At 52.2% G+C, this 14,178-nt stretch overlaps 1 protein-coding gene across 1 annotated transcript; it reads left to right on the forward strand.

The window, feature by feature from the left end:
- The first annotated feature begins 3,793 nt into the window (after positions 1-3,793).
- Positions 3,794-7,794, forward strand: FBXO39 (F-box protein 39). The gene is made up of 3 exons (XM_037133028.2): positions 3,794-5,074; positions 6,011-6,187; positions 6,502-7,794. The coding sequence occupies exons 1-3, from the start codon at positions 4,049-4,051 to the stop codon at positions 6,628-6,630; spliced, it is 1,332 nt and encodes a 443-aa protein (XP_036988923.1). The 5' UTR covers positions 3,794-4,048; the 3' UTR covers positions 6,631-7,794.
- Positions 7,795-14,178: the final 6,384 nt, after the last annotated feature.

Consider the following 14,178-nt stretch of genomic DNA (forward strand, 5'->3'; position numbering starts at 1 on the left):
GCCACCTTCCTTTGGACTCTGCACTGGTGTTGCGGGGCATGGGCCGGCAGCATCCAGGGCAGCGGGGCCAGGCAGTGCCCAGGGGAGGGAGCCAGAGAAGGGAGGCCTGGGCCAAGGCTGCCTGAGAGTCCCTGCCTGCTGTGGGTGTTCTCTAACAGGTCTGTGCACTCTTCTGATCATGAGGGGCATCTATGAAACATTATCCCAGGCTCCCATCGGGCCCCTCCTGGCTCACGGGTGAAGTGCCTTTAAGGCTGTTGGTGGGGAGAGTGGTTGGGGGAACGTAGAGATGCAGCCGGCAGACACTGTGCCCCTGCACTTCTGCTTGGTCTTTGGGGCCACCCGTTAGAGCACCAGTCCCTGCCTGGAAGGGAAGGGCCACGGAAAGTGGGCGGGTTGCCTGCTCTCTCTCCTCCCCCACCTGGAAAGGTGGAGCAGTTCTCAAGCTTTGTCACGTTAGGTGGGTCAGGTTTGCTTCTGACTTTCCTTGGGGGGCTCTATCTGAGGAAAGTGTAAACCATGAGGTCAAGAGCCAGGAGAACGTGGCAATGGATTCTGGGGGGAAAAAAAGATGCCTAAGCTGGATCCCTCGGGACCGACAGTACCCAGGGCCTGGGTCGGGTCAAGAAAGGAGGCAGGCCGAGCTCCAAACTCGGGGCAGAACCTGTTTCTTGCCAGAAGAGGGAAGGGCAGGGGACATGCCCGTCGTCACCAGCGCCCCCAGCCTGGTGCCTTCCTGGGCCTTCTGCGCGAGGACCGGTCTAGCTTTCTCTGCGCCCGCGCCGGTGACCCGGCCACCGCAGGTCTGGGCCCCTGCGACCAGTACCGATGAGCAGAGCCCCGCGGGCGCCGCGCGTCACAAAGGCGGCCGGCACCTAGGCATCCAGCGTCCGTGAGGTCTGGGTGCGGCCCGGGAGGTCGCCGAGTTGGCACCTGGCGACCAGGCAGGCGTGTGCGCGGTTTCCTGCAGCCCCAGCGGGGCGCAGCCCGCTGGCGAGCCGGTAAAAGGTGGGCCGGTGAAGGTGGGGATAACAGGGGACACCCCAGGCTCGCGCGGGGAGGGGCGGGCCACCCTCCTCAGTGGCCTCCTCCTGGAAGCTTCCCTGTCCCCTCCCCTCTCCAGGGATGATGGACACCCTCAGGTTTCCTCTCAGGTGTGCAGCCCTGGGGTAAGGTGGAGCCGGCCTGGGTTTGAGAGTCCGGGTTCTAATCCCACCTCCCCACTCACTGTCCCATCGGCCCGGGAGCCTTTCTTAGCCCTCTAGCACCTCTGTTTCCCCATTTGTAAAATGGGCCCGTTCACACCTTCCATTCGGGGGCGTTGACCAAGTCTTGGCGCCGGACTTACACTTGTACGGCATTTACCTTGTGCCAGGTGCAGTTCTGGTGTTTTCTGTGTACCAGCTTATTTAACCTTTTCCACACTGGGAGAAAAGGATTGTTATTACTGCTGCTCATGTAAGTGGAGACTGGGGCACAAAGAAATCAATTTGCCTAAGGTCCCCCGTAGCGACCGCCAGAACCGGGATCCACCCCGGGAAGCTGCCCTGCCCTGCATTGGTGCGGAGCCTTAGGGGAGGGGAAGGTGGTCCCAGCAATTACGCAGGACTTTTGGGCCCCTGGCGACAGCTTCCCCCGCCCACCACACGTCCCTCCAGAGCGTCCAGCAATTCGTCCGACAAGAGACTTTGCTGGGGCAAAGGGTTTCCATTCAGCCTTGGAGCTGGGTTTAGCTTCCCTTGAACACCTTCTAGGTGCCTTACTCCGGGCTGAGGGCTGCAGAGGCTCCTGGCCCCGGGCAGTCTGTACGTGATGGAAGGGGCAGCCCTGTTCCTGCATTCGTCACATGTTGAAGCACCTACTCAAAAAAAGAATGAGTCTGCCCCTGGTCCCAAGGACTGAGTGGGCCCTGTGGGAGAGGAAGGCTTGGACAGAGGTCCACCGAGGGATGGACAGTGGCTCAAGGGGAAAGAGAGCGGGCAGGCTGAGGACAGAGGCGGCGGCTCTGGGAACCCACCGGAACCCTCTGCCCTGGGCGGGACCAGACTGCTGCCAGGTCCCCTGTGGAAGTCTGCCTGGATCCGGACACAGGAGGACACCCAGAGGCAGGGCCCCACTCGTTCCGTAGGTGATGGCGGGTGCCGAGGACAAAGGCACAGGAGAAGTCCTCCGCAGGCGCTCACTGATGCCGCCCATTGCCACTGTGGTGCTGGCGGGGATGTGTGCAGAAGACAGACGGACACCACCTCCAATGGCTTCTGTTCAGATGACGATGGAGTAGTGGGCGAGGTGCATGCAGACTGATATGAATGATGTTTACAAACGTTAAATACACATCTGGCGACCACACACACAGACGAAAAAATGCATGTCAGACGCCTTGGTGAAGCTGCCTGAAGAGAGGGGCAGTGGAGTGGGATATGGCTAAAAGGGAAAGAATCAATCAATAAAGCCAAAGAGGGGTCTTGGGTAGACAAATGTCTGTCCTGAATTGAGAAATATAACTAATTTGTCCTGCAGCACCTGAGGCTTACCACTCGCGGCAGTGGGGAAAAGTATAGGACGCAGAGTCAGAAAGGCCGGCCTCCGAACTGCGCCCTGTCACTGACTTGCTGTGTGACCTCAGGCAAGCCCCTTGGCCTCTCAGAGTCTCGGTTTCCCTCCGTAAAGAAATCAATGATCCGATCTCTTTCAGCTCTGAGTTTTTATGAGCCACTATCAATTACCTTGGGCCACTTGGTAGAATAACCAATAAAAGCTTTATGGAGTAGTAGGTCTTAAAGCTTGAAGAATACAAGATTTTGGAGAATTAAGGAAAATGAGGGCTGTTTTCAGGCAGGAGAAACACTGAAAAAGCAAAAAGTCGTGAAGATTTCCGCACATGACTGTAAAGAGTCTGAGGGCTCAGTAGACATTCCGGGCAGGCCTTAGCCCGGCTTCCCCCTGGGGCTCGCAGCCTGGCTGGGGCACTACCTGCCATCCTGAAGCTCAGTCAGACACTTCCTGTCCTACCCACTTCTGTGTTCCCCAGTTACCACATCGTGTCCGCCAAACTCACAACCCACCCCATTCCCACTGTGGCACCACCCTAGTCCCAGGCTGAGCCTGAACCCTCCTCAAAACCATCCTTGTTCCACTCCCTGAGGGTCCTTCCTAAGCCACAACACTGACCACATCACTTCTGCGACCCTTTGACCTTCCACGGCCCCATGTGACCTCAGTGGAGGTTCTCCACCGTGTTCTGGTGCTATACCTGTTGAATGTCAACACAGACATCAGCAATGTAGCTCAACACCGTGATTCTCATCTGGAAAAGGGGGCCATGTCAGCGTTCCAAAGTCTTGGGGAAAGAGGACAATGGGACCCCCTGGCTGCTGGGATGCAGCCTGTATCACAGTGTTCAGGGTCCCTTCATCTAGGACTTGCCGCTGCTCCAGCTCCAGTTCCATCACTCCCCTCCCTTTACAAGTGAACCCCCATACAATTTGTAGGTCCCTGCATTTAAACATACTGTGCACATCCACAGTTCTGTGGCTTTACACATATTGTTCCCTTTGCCTGGGAAATGCCAGTTCTTCCACCACTACCACTAGGCCAACCCAGTCTGCCTTGCGAATCCTCCTCACCCTGCAAAACCCAGCTCAGGCATCACCTCCTCTGAGCAGCCCTCCCTACTCCCTCTGCACCCAGACAGAATTAATCACTCCCTGTTTGTGCTACCCTGCCCCATGAATATGCCTGAACTTCTCACTTCTCCCACCCTGCTGTCAACAAGTGGTGGTCTGCATCCCTGATAGACCCCCTAAAGGACTGTGACTCTTTGCAGGTGTGGCCTGTATGGTGAATTTATTATTTCACCACCTGCATCAGCACAGCACCTAGTGTGTGTCAGTCCACAGTGCGAATTCGTTCAATTGGGTTTAATTTCTATTTGGCAGGTAATGGCTCTTGCTTTTTACTCCCCACAGAAAACGGGTGATTGCTTTTCTTTCCTCACTTTTGGAAGCCCTGCCTCTCACACAGCTGCACTGGACATCCCAGTTCTTTGATGGACGAAGAAAGCCAACTGACGCAGCCCCAAGACCAGAGCTGCTGGGCCACTCTGCCCGATGTGTGCCTACAACGTGTTTTCTGGTGGCTGGGAGATAGGGACAGGTCCAGGGCAGCCCTTGTCTGCAGGAAGTGGAACCAGATGATGTATTCGGCTGACCTCTGGCGATACAGGACCATCACGTTCAGTGGGAGACCTTCCAGGGTACACGCGTCTGAATTTGAGTCAGCTCTTTGGTATGTTAAGAAATTTGGTCGTTATCTGGAGCACCTGGAGATCAAATTCCTGAATCCTTACAATGCTGTCTTGACCAAGAAGTTCCAGGTCACTATGCGAGGCCTTCTCTCGAGTCTGGGCAAGAGTAACAACCGCCTGAAATCCCTTTCCATTCAGCACCTGGAGCTGGACCGCCTGGTCTGGAGGAACAGCATCAGGAGCTCGTTCATCAAAAGTCTGAGCTTCTTCTTAAAGAAGATGGGCAAACACCTGGACTATCTCAACCTGAAGGGTACTCGGCTGACTGTAGACCAAGGCTGCCACGTCCTCAACTCCCTGAGCTACTTAAGGAATGAGAGTATGGCGTCGGAACTCAACATCGAGGACTTCTTCAGCCATCACCTCGCTGTCTACAGCAGCCCCCAGTTCAACAAGACCATGGCCATGTTCCGCAACCTGGAGTCCCTGACCCTGAACTACAACTGCATCTCCGATGAGCTGCTTGAGAACTTGTGTGAGAACAATGCCAGTACCCTCTGGACCATAAACATCAAATGCCACATTCATGACCCCCATGGGCAGGTCATCTGGGGCATGTCCTGGGCCAAACTGGCCAGGCACGCCACCAACCTGAAAGTGAACTTCTTCTTTGAGCGGGTCATGAAGTACGAGCGCTTGGCCCGAATCCTCTTGCAGGAGATCCCGGTCAGGAGCATCAGTCTGAGAAGCTGCTATTTCAGTGACCCCGACTGGTCCATGCGGCCCACCCTGCTGGATCTCCTGCCCACCTTCCGGCACACTCTGCAGGTAGGTATAAGCTGAGGGTGGGGAGGCTTTCAAGGAGGGACCGAGCCAGCTTCCTGGTTTCCCCAGAGGAAAGGCCACTGCTGAGCCCACACCACCCTTGGCCGGGTTCACACATACTCACTCAACCTTAAATAAAGATTCTGACCAAACTAAGCCTACCCAGCCCCAGAAAACCACAACAGACAGCAAAACAGGCCTCTCACTTCCAACACAAGGAATTTTCTGGGTGATTCAACCAAGGGAAGCTCCTATATCCCCAGCTCAGAGATGCGAGACCTGATCAAGAAGGTGCATCTACAGGTGAGTGGCAGGTCTGCAAGCCCCTTCCTACCTTCCCACAGGGTCACAACAGGCAGGAAACAGTGTGACTTCAAACCAAACCAAAAGCCAGATTTGAGACAAGTCACTGAGGGGCTTAGTGTAGGCCGTTCCATAATCTGGCAGGGCCCCACTTATAAAATCAGGATTATTTTGTCTCTCCTAAGGACCTCGCTCACAAAAGGTGGTGACGATTGACATTGATAGGTATCAATAAATACTACTAACAGGGACTACTACGGAGTGCTGAGAGCTCACCTGGTACTCGCATAGCCCTCCAGTGGGCAGGCAGGCAGGCAGCATTATTCTTTGTGCTGCAGAAGAACTTGGGGTTTGGTGGCCTGCCCACAGTCGCCTGGGACCAGGACCTTGGTTGGTCTGGACTCTAAATGCATTGCCTCCAAACTCCAAGTTTTTCAAATTTGGATGGGCCCACCTCCATCTCCAGTCCCTTCTGTGACCTACTAATGTCCCTTGTGATGTCCAGGGCATCTTATCTAAACGCCTCGAACTGGGACAGTTCTCAGGCTCAAAGGCAGGTCATGGACATGTTATGAACGATCCAGCCGGTCCTCGCATCTTTGCCCACACAAGTCTTCCCCTTTGGTGCTTTTCCAGAAATTAACTTTTGAGTTCAACAACAACCATGAGTCACTCGACAAGGAGCTGCACCTCCTCATCTTATCCTGCAGAAAGTTGTTTTATTTCAAAATCTGGGCTTTCCTTGATGTTAAGTTTGTGGAGCGGATCCTGAAGAGTCAGGAAGAAGGGCAGTGTGCCCTGCGCACTCTCAAGGTAAAAGCCCCCTGGGGCAGTTGCTCAGGAGTAGCAGGGGCACCGGCCCCGCGGTGCAGGCGTCCAGCCATGCTGTTGCGGCGCTGGGACGGAAGTCAGACATGAGGCAGGACTGGGGGCAATCCTATTGCCTGGGTGTGTCCATTGGAAATTAAGTCTCACCAAAGGGAGCCTGGATTCTGCCTTAGTGCTTGGGTCTGGGCTTTCCCCGACTCCGCCAACCATGGTGCCTGTGCCTCACTCAGGATTGTTTCCGGAGCCTGACTGACGCAGTCACGGTGTGTGTGCACGGCTGTGTTTCTCTGTTGGCACAGGTGAGAATTTACACGAACAGATATGAGACAAATGAAGAGGACAGGACACTGCGGGAAATTTACCGGAAGTACAGAAAGCTGATCGATTCAGAGCTTAATTATTTTGTCATCGCCTACCCCATGATGTAGTGAACGCCCTCCAGAGGAAGAAAGTAAGGAGCACTTAGAAGCCGAAAGCCTGGTTCGTATAGGACACTTGGGGCGTCCCCTCCCCCATCCCCTTCCTTCTCCGTCTCCTTGCGGCCAGGTCCACACCAACATGAACACCCCAGCAAAGGCTGGGGCTGCTGGGGATGGGAAAGCCCCGGGTGACTTTAAAGTGGTATATTTATCAACTATCCAGGGGTAATTTCTCGTTTTGTGATTTGATTTTGATTTTTGACACCCTCACTCGGCCACAGAGCTAAAAGCTCAAAGCATCCCAAAGCGGTTTCCTACCCTGACTCCCGCTAACCTATGCACCTGAAAAAGTGGGACGAGCCACGGAGCAAATGGGACCGTGTTTTCCATTCACTGCCATTATCAGTTCAGAAATGCTTTCTGTCCTGGCTGGCCCTCAGGTCAGAGCCTCCTGACACTGACCTTGGCCGAGTCTGATCTCAGAAGAATGGAAACCCACCAGCACGGCCTCCGACGAAGCAGGGAAATTCCCACTTTTGGAGGAAGCCCGCTGAGAGCGGGAACTCCCTCCTACAGAGGGAGCTCAGGCCCAAATTGATCAGTGTTGGGGACTAAGAGCTCCAGCACCTCCTTTTCTTTTTCTTGTAATCCTTACTCAAGGATACGTTTATTGATTTTTTTTAGAGATAAGAAGGGAGAAAGAGAAAAAGAGAAACATTGATGTGAGAGGGAAACATCGATGGGTTGCCCCCCACACGTACGCTCCACCCCCCCCATTGGAGATCAAACCGGCAGCCTAGGCGTGTGCCCTGACTAGGAGCCAAATTCACAGCTTCCTGGTGTGCGGATGACGCTCCAACCAACTGAGACACCCAGCCAGGGGGTGGCGCTTCCTTGTCTTCTGTCTCCTCCACCCTCCCGTTCAGGCAGCATGGCGCCCAGCCCTCAGGTGTGGGGCAGAACTAGAGGTGGCCATGACGCTCAAATTTACATAGAATTTGTAATGTCATGGGGGAAATGTCCCCAGACCGATGCTAAGTGCAAAAAGGCAGGACTCAAAACTATATTTAGCAGTAATATAAATCATACAAAACACATAAGGGTTTTTTTTTTCCTTTGAGAGCATAGAAGAAATACACCAAAAATGTTAATAGTTATATCTGAGTGGTGGAATTGTGGGTAGTGTTAATTTTCTTTTATATGCTTTTCCACAGTTTTCAAATTTTCTACTATAACCAGATGTTATTTTTTATAATCAGGAAACAATTCAGTGTGTTTTAAATAGGGAGTAATTATAAATTCCTGAGCCCGGACCATAGGGACGTATTGCTTCTGGTCTTTTGAGATTTTTGTGCAGATAGTTACATATAGGGTTTTTCCAATAGATATAAATTAATAAATCTCAGAATCCTTCAACAAGTGTCTCATTTCAGAGTTTGTGGCCTCTTTAGTATGCCATGCGCGTATTTATGCTCAACGTTTCAGCCCTTTGTTAAAGTCCATACAGATTTCAACTTTCCCATCACTTCCACATTCACTGTCTCATCCGAATGTCCCCACAGTGCTTCTGGGTAGGCAAGGCCCCTGCCCCAAAAACATTCAGGAAAGGTGGACACTGGTGAGGGAAATGGGGCCCTGCCTGTGAAGGGCTCCCAGGTCTGATGCAGGAATAGCCTCTGCAAGTGCAATAGCTGAAACCAGCAGGGGCGCTGGGAGCCATCTGGCTCCATACGCTCCGCTCCCCGGTGGGGGGAGCTGGCTTGATGTGTGGGGGAGCCTCGGCTGGGGTCCAGAGCACCCGGGATGACTGGTAGGTGTAACGATTCATGGTGTGGACCTGTTCTGGTTACCTTCTGTTCACCCTCGAGCACAGAATCTAAGGATGGAGGAGCTTTTATGGAAAACATGCTCATTAAAATGTTATTTATGTTAACACGTTTGCATAAGAGAGTTGATTTGTTTCACAGTTTTGCAGATCTCTCTCATGTCTGGCTTAATAGTAGACAGCTGTGTTCTCATTGCTGCTTCAGCAATCTGTGCAGTATCACAGACCACGTAGCCCCTGCAAAACTTCGTAGGGAATGCAAGGGAAAAGCCACAGTGTCTTGGCATTAGTGTTAAAATAGCTTTGACCCCCGTGGTGTTCCAGAGGAAATGAAACAGGATCAAGACCTTGGGAAAGCAGAGGGCGTGTGAGTTTTCCGAACCCACAGACTTTTCAACAAGTGACCATTTTTTAAAATGACGCCATTCAGAGGCCCTGTGGTAGAGGGAGACAACCCTGACTTGCGACCTGTGTGGCAGCTTCTTATCCAGAGCAGGAGGATGGGAGTGCGCTCTCCCACATGCCGGCCGAGGCTCCCCTGGTCATCAGGAGGAACACGGCACAGCACGGGAGAGCTGCAGCCCACGTCCCTATCTGTGTGTATGAGCTGGAAGTGCAGCCTGACTCGCTGGTGCCTCCTCTCAGCTGGTGACAGAACTGATGGAGCCATGGCCACGTGAATTTCCAAGTGTATAAGGAAAACAGGGCTATGGTCAAATTGGAGTATAAACCATTGCTCGCAAATGCACGTTAACCCCTTCGTACACAGTACCCAGCCGCCGGCTATTTCAAGAGAGGGAGAAGCGGAAATTCTTCTTTACAATTTGAAGCCACAGAATCTTATGGGTCCATTGCTAAATATCACACGTGGTGAGAAATTTGCATGGCTTCCCCGGGTGCACTTAGAAAATTAACCTAATTCCTATTCCTCTACATTTGCAAAATTGCAGGTTTAAGAAAACACCATCTAGACACATACACACCCACACAGAAAATCTTCAATCCTCAAGTGGAATGTAAGACCCTTGAGAGCGCCCGCTTTTCCTGTGTCTCCAGGCCTAGAACCGGCCGGCACCAAGGAGGCGCTCCGTCTTTGTCAAATAGCCTAAAATAAGACCCTGCTGAGGTGTGTGATTCCACCCCTGTTTACAGCGTCAAAGTAATGTTTTATTTGTTTTGACCCATCTTACCGCTGTAGACAGATGTCTTCTTTTTAAGCAGTCCCATCTATGACACTAATGAAACTTTGAATTAACTTAGCCCACTCTATCACGCATTTGTAGACCACAGCTGGTAATATAAGATCTTTTCAGCGGGAAGAAACCTTCCACGTCTCCTCACGACCCTTCTCACCACCGCCCCAAAGCCTCTTCCTCACAGAGAAAGGAAATAAGGCCCAGGGAGCGGGGAGGGGGGGGGACCCCTGGACCATTCCTAGATGACTTATTAGCAACACTGGGACCAAAAGCATGTTTAACCCCAAAGACCTCATGCTTTGTGTCAAGGTCATTCTTCGAGAATTTATCTAATCTCTTTTCCTTCAATCTGTCCCTAGGGAAGCCTTCTAAGTCACAGCCTAACCTTGTCACTCACATGTATGATTGATGATTTGCTCGTGACTGAATGAGACAACCTTAAAGAAACAGGGACCAGGTGGACTGAAGAGGTTGCTGACCAGTGGCTGTCCCCCTCGCCCCGCCCCCTGTATCTGAAGCAAAAGCCTGGGGCCCCGCCCCTCATTTCTAGTGTATTTCAGCAAATGGGCTCTAGGACCAGCTCCTCCACTGCCTCCAGGAAACCCCTTACGGTTGCCCCTGCCCTCATCCACGCCTTTCTCCAGAAACTGGTTTGAACATGACCATGGTCTATAGGGGTCTTACAAGATTTGACCCCGGTCCACCTCACTGCACTCAGCCTGTACCACCTTCCTTCCTCCGGTCACCTGGCCTTTTCTCTGTTCACTACAAAGGACAAGTGGGAGTGTTTTCCCCGGATACTCACATGACCGCCGCCTTCTTGTCCACCTTCATCTCAGCTCAAGTGTCAGTTCATCAGAAAGGCCTCGCTCCACCCAGTGTGAAGCGGCAGCCCGTCCCGCCACGCATCTCAGACCACCCTGTCTATTGCTATCATGGCACGCCCCTCGGTCTGAAACGGCTTTGCTGCGCATGTGCACCACCTGCCCCAAGACTGAGCTCCTCAGGGACCAGGAGCTCTGATTCACCTCTAATCTCGTGCCCAGCACAGTCCCCGGCGCTGTACGTTGTGGCCCAGCAAGTACTTGGCATATGAATTAGTAAACGAATGGGCCTGCCCCCACCCGCATATACACATACCCTTCAATGCCGCAGGCCGGATGTGCAACGGATGGGAGTATGCCGTTGCTGACTGGCTGGGGGAGCAAAGGGGCCCTCCGTGCAGGGGCATTGCTAGAGGCACTGGCATCCGTATTAGCTTCCCTACAGAGAACATAATCCAGTTACAGAGCAGGCAGAGCCTGCCTGCTTCAAGAGAATGGAGTCTTCTCAACTTTAACATTTTTAAAAAGGTTTGCCAAAATTCGTGGATAAATTTTCAGGTAAAAATGCTTTGAGGCAACAGATCCTGGTTTCAGGATGTGAGATCCAATTAAGCATCAGAAACTGATTGCCATGAGACCTCTGGTAAGTCGGTCAGTCCTGAATCCTCCCCATGTGACCACCCCCATCCTCAATTCCCACCCCCGGAAATTGGAGATAATAGCCGTCAGCACTTCACGGTTGCCATTTAAGTGTTGGGATTACAATGCTGATATAATAGGTCCTCCTTGGTTTCGACTTCAGGTTCTAACACTTTATCGGGACCCACACCAAGTTCCCCTGGAAACGTGCTGCTCTTTGAGACCCCTGTCTTTGTGTACGCCAGCCACGCCCTGGAACATCCCCCCTTCTACCCAGCAAACGTCTGTGTCTCCATGGCCCCCTCAAGTTCCCTCTCAGGGATAAGCCCCACCCGCCCCCTCTCCGAGAGCCCACTCTGTCCCGCCGAGCGATGTGGCCAATGAGGTACAACTCCCTTGGGTGGCAGCCACAGAAAACCCACTGGGCGTCAGTGAGCAGAAAGGGGGAATGTGTCTGAGGACGCTGAGTGTCTCACAGAACCCGGGTCCTCAGAAACCACCTGGGGCCGAGGAAGGGAGGACTGGAGGGAGATCTTTCTTTTTCCTCCTGGTGCCCCAGCTTCTACTTTCTCTCCCGCTGCAAACTGGTAACCTGCTTCCCACCCACACGACAGCAGCTGCATCCGCACTCGGAGCCTACGTCTGTTCTCTTCAAGGGAGCTGCTGGGTGGAACTGAAATCTCCTCGTCCGGATGCTCATCTTCTTCCTCCACTACTCGGCGGAATCGCTTCTGGCCTCCCCTCCGAGGAAAGGCCACACCTTGCTTAGCTTCTGAAACCAGATGAAATGAGCCGCATTCAGGTGTCGGAGGAAACACTTTGTAAAGCATGATTGTCTGACCACTGTACTGATACCAAATGATATTGAAGGTAGACTATAAACAAGCATACATACATACATTTTTTTAAGATTCCTTTTGGGCCCTGGCTGGTGTAGCTCAGTGGATTGAGCGTGGGCCTGTGAACCAAAGGATCACAGTTTGATTCCCAGTCGGGGCACACGCCTGGGTTGCAGGCCAGTTCCCAGCAGGGGACGCACGAGAGGCAACCATACAATTGATGTTTCTCTCCCTCTCTCCTTCCCTTCCCCTCTAAAGATAAATAAATAAAATCTTTTAAAAAACTTCTTTTGGCAAAGTGTCCCTGGTGATTGATTGCCTAATTGTGAAGTCTAGAGGGTGCTTTTCCGTTTTTAGCTGATGCTCTGGAGCATTTGACCCATGGCCCCCAGTGCCTTGAAACTTTCTACTTTGGCACCGTGACACCACGCTCTCTCCTCCAGCCCCTCAAATGTTCCTTCTTAGTCTGCTTGTGGGACTCCTCTGCACTCGGCCTGGAAGGACTGGCCTTCCCACGGCTCGAGCCTCACCCTCTCTCCGTGCTCTTTAAAACCTCGAATGTCCCAGGGCTCTGCCACAGCCTCTCTGGGTTCTCCCGGCTTTCTGGATACACATAGACCTTTTCTCCCAACGCTGGGTCCTCGCTCTCCGTGAGCCTGACTCATGACCAGGTACTTTGTTTTGTATGACAGGGAGCTCAGACTGCCATCTCAGAGTTTCTATTAATTTCTTGTAGGTTTTGTAGCTTTGGGTGCCTGTACATGTTGTCAGTAGGATGTAAGAACTCCAGGAGTTATGGTTACCCAAATATGATCCTGGTCCCTTGGGAGGGTGGCTCTGGCCTCAGTGAGCCCAAGTCTGGCACCTCCAGATCAGACCCGAGCAGTGGCAGCAGGGGAAGGTGACGGGACATGAGCGCTCTGGGTAGCGGTAGGTGCAGCCAACAGAACCCAGGGTACAGGGAAGGACCCCGACAGAATCCTGGGGGACAGCCGTCCTGAGACTTTCCCAGCGAGCTGAACGCTGGGCACCTTGGAAGGCTTCCCCCTGAGCGCTGCTCACAAAGCCTCTGAGGATGGAGAACATTGGTCCCCTGCTCCTTTTAATTATGCTGATTTCAAACAAATTCAACTCTGGTTCTATTTAAAGATGATTAAACAAAGTGGCATTTAAATTGTTTTTTCTCTCTCGTTTTGGGCAACTGTTTGGCCCTTTCTTCCAGCCAGATGATCCTATATCAACACCGAGATGCTCGTGCCCCCACCCACCCCACTGGCCCTTTAGTGAGGCCCTTTTAACTTTACTTCTCATTGGCTAACTCCTGATGGGATCAGTGCTTCTGGAAGGACCCAATAAACTCACCTCAGATGAGATGTTGATAGCTGATAAATATTTTATCTTTATCTTATCTGCTAGACTTAGCTGATCAGGTTGAGAAAATTCATACTTATCATCCAATGGATTTGAACCCCAGTCTGGACGCTCCACCCCTGCTGCTGACGGCTTTGGGCAAGAAGCTTAAACTCCATTAATCTTAATGTTCTCACCCCTTGAAATGGGGTTACTGCCTGCATTTCAGGGTGTTAATGAAAACGAGCACATTGAAGTATCTCAAGGGCTTGACACCTGGTATGTGATCCTAAAATATTATCGGGTTGTTTTGCAAGACAGTTGTAGCAATTTATGTTGCTGTCATTATCTATATAATTTCAAGTTGCCTTTGTTAGACTGTGGAACCCCCAGGCGCTGGTCCTGGTCTCTGTCTTTGGTGCTGAACACAGTATCGAATGCCTAAGTGAGTTCTCAATGAATGTTTGTTGCCTGAAACTTTTTTAAATGGTAGTATTTTCAGACATATTCTGAAGATGCTTTAAGCCTGAGTAGGTTGTTCTGATTTCTCCTAAAATGGGGGCAACTGAAGTTCAGGGAGGGTGAGTAACTTTTCCTGGATCTCACCCAAGGTAGACAAGGGAGCTGGTCTGAGCCAAGTCTAACGGCAGAGCCTGTGGCCTTAATTCACCACTGAGCCTGCTCGCCCCTCAGAGCCATAGTAACAAGGAAGGGTTCCCCCCACAGTCTTCACCCCTGCTTGCCACATCCTTTGCCATAGGCCTCATAATCCTGTGAGGTTAGCACAGACTCTGAGGTCTGTCCTCTAAGCTTGGACCCTTCCAAGTCAGAGCAGAAGAGCTCCCAGAGACTTCTCAAGAGAGGGCATGGGGACGGCTGCCTAT

This window comes from Artibeus jamaicensis, unplaced genomic scaffold (genome assembly GCF_021234435.1).
Source record: "Artibeus jamaicensis isolate MK-2021 breed Jamaican fruit bat unplaced genomic scaffold, CSHL_Jam_final contig_777, whole genome shotgun sequence".
Taxonomy (NCBI): Eukaryota; Metazoa; Chordata; class Mammalia; order Chiroptera; family Phyllostomidae; genus Artibeus; species Artibeus jamaicensis.

What these genes read in the sequence shown, in the direction of transcription:
- FBXO39 (XM_037133028.2), top strand. Translation starts at nt 4,049, where the DNA reads ATGGACGAAGAAAGCCAACTGACGCAGCCCCAAGACCAGAGCTGCTGG. An exon ending in CCTTCCGGCACACTCTGCAG is followed by an intron (nt 5,075 to 6,010) that starts GTAGGTATAAGC and finishes GTGCTTTTCCAG; the next exon opens with AAATTAACTTTTGAGTTCAA. An exon ending in GTGCCCTGCGCACTCTCAAG is followed by an intron (nt 6,188 to 6,501) that starts GTAAAAGCCCCC and finishes CTGTTGGCACAG; the next exon opens with GTGAGAATTTACACGAACAG.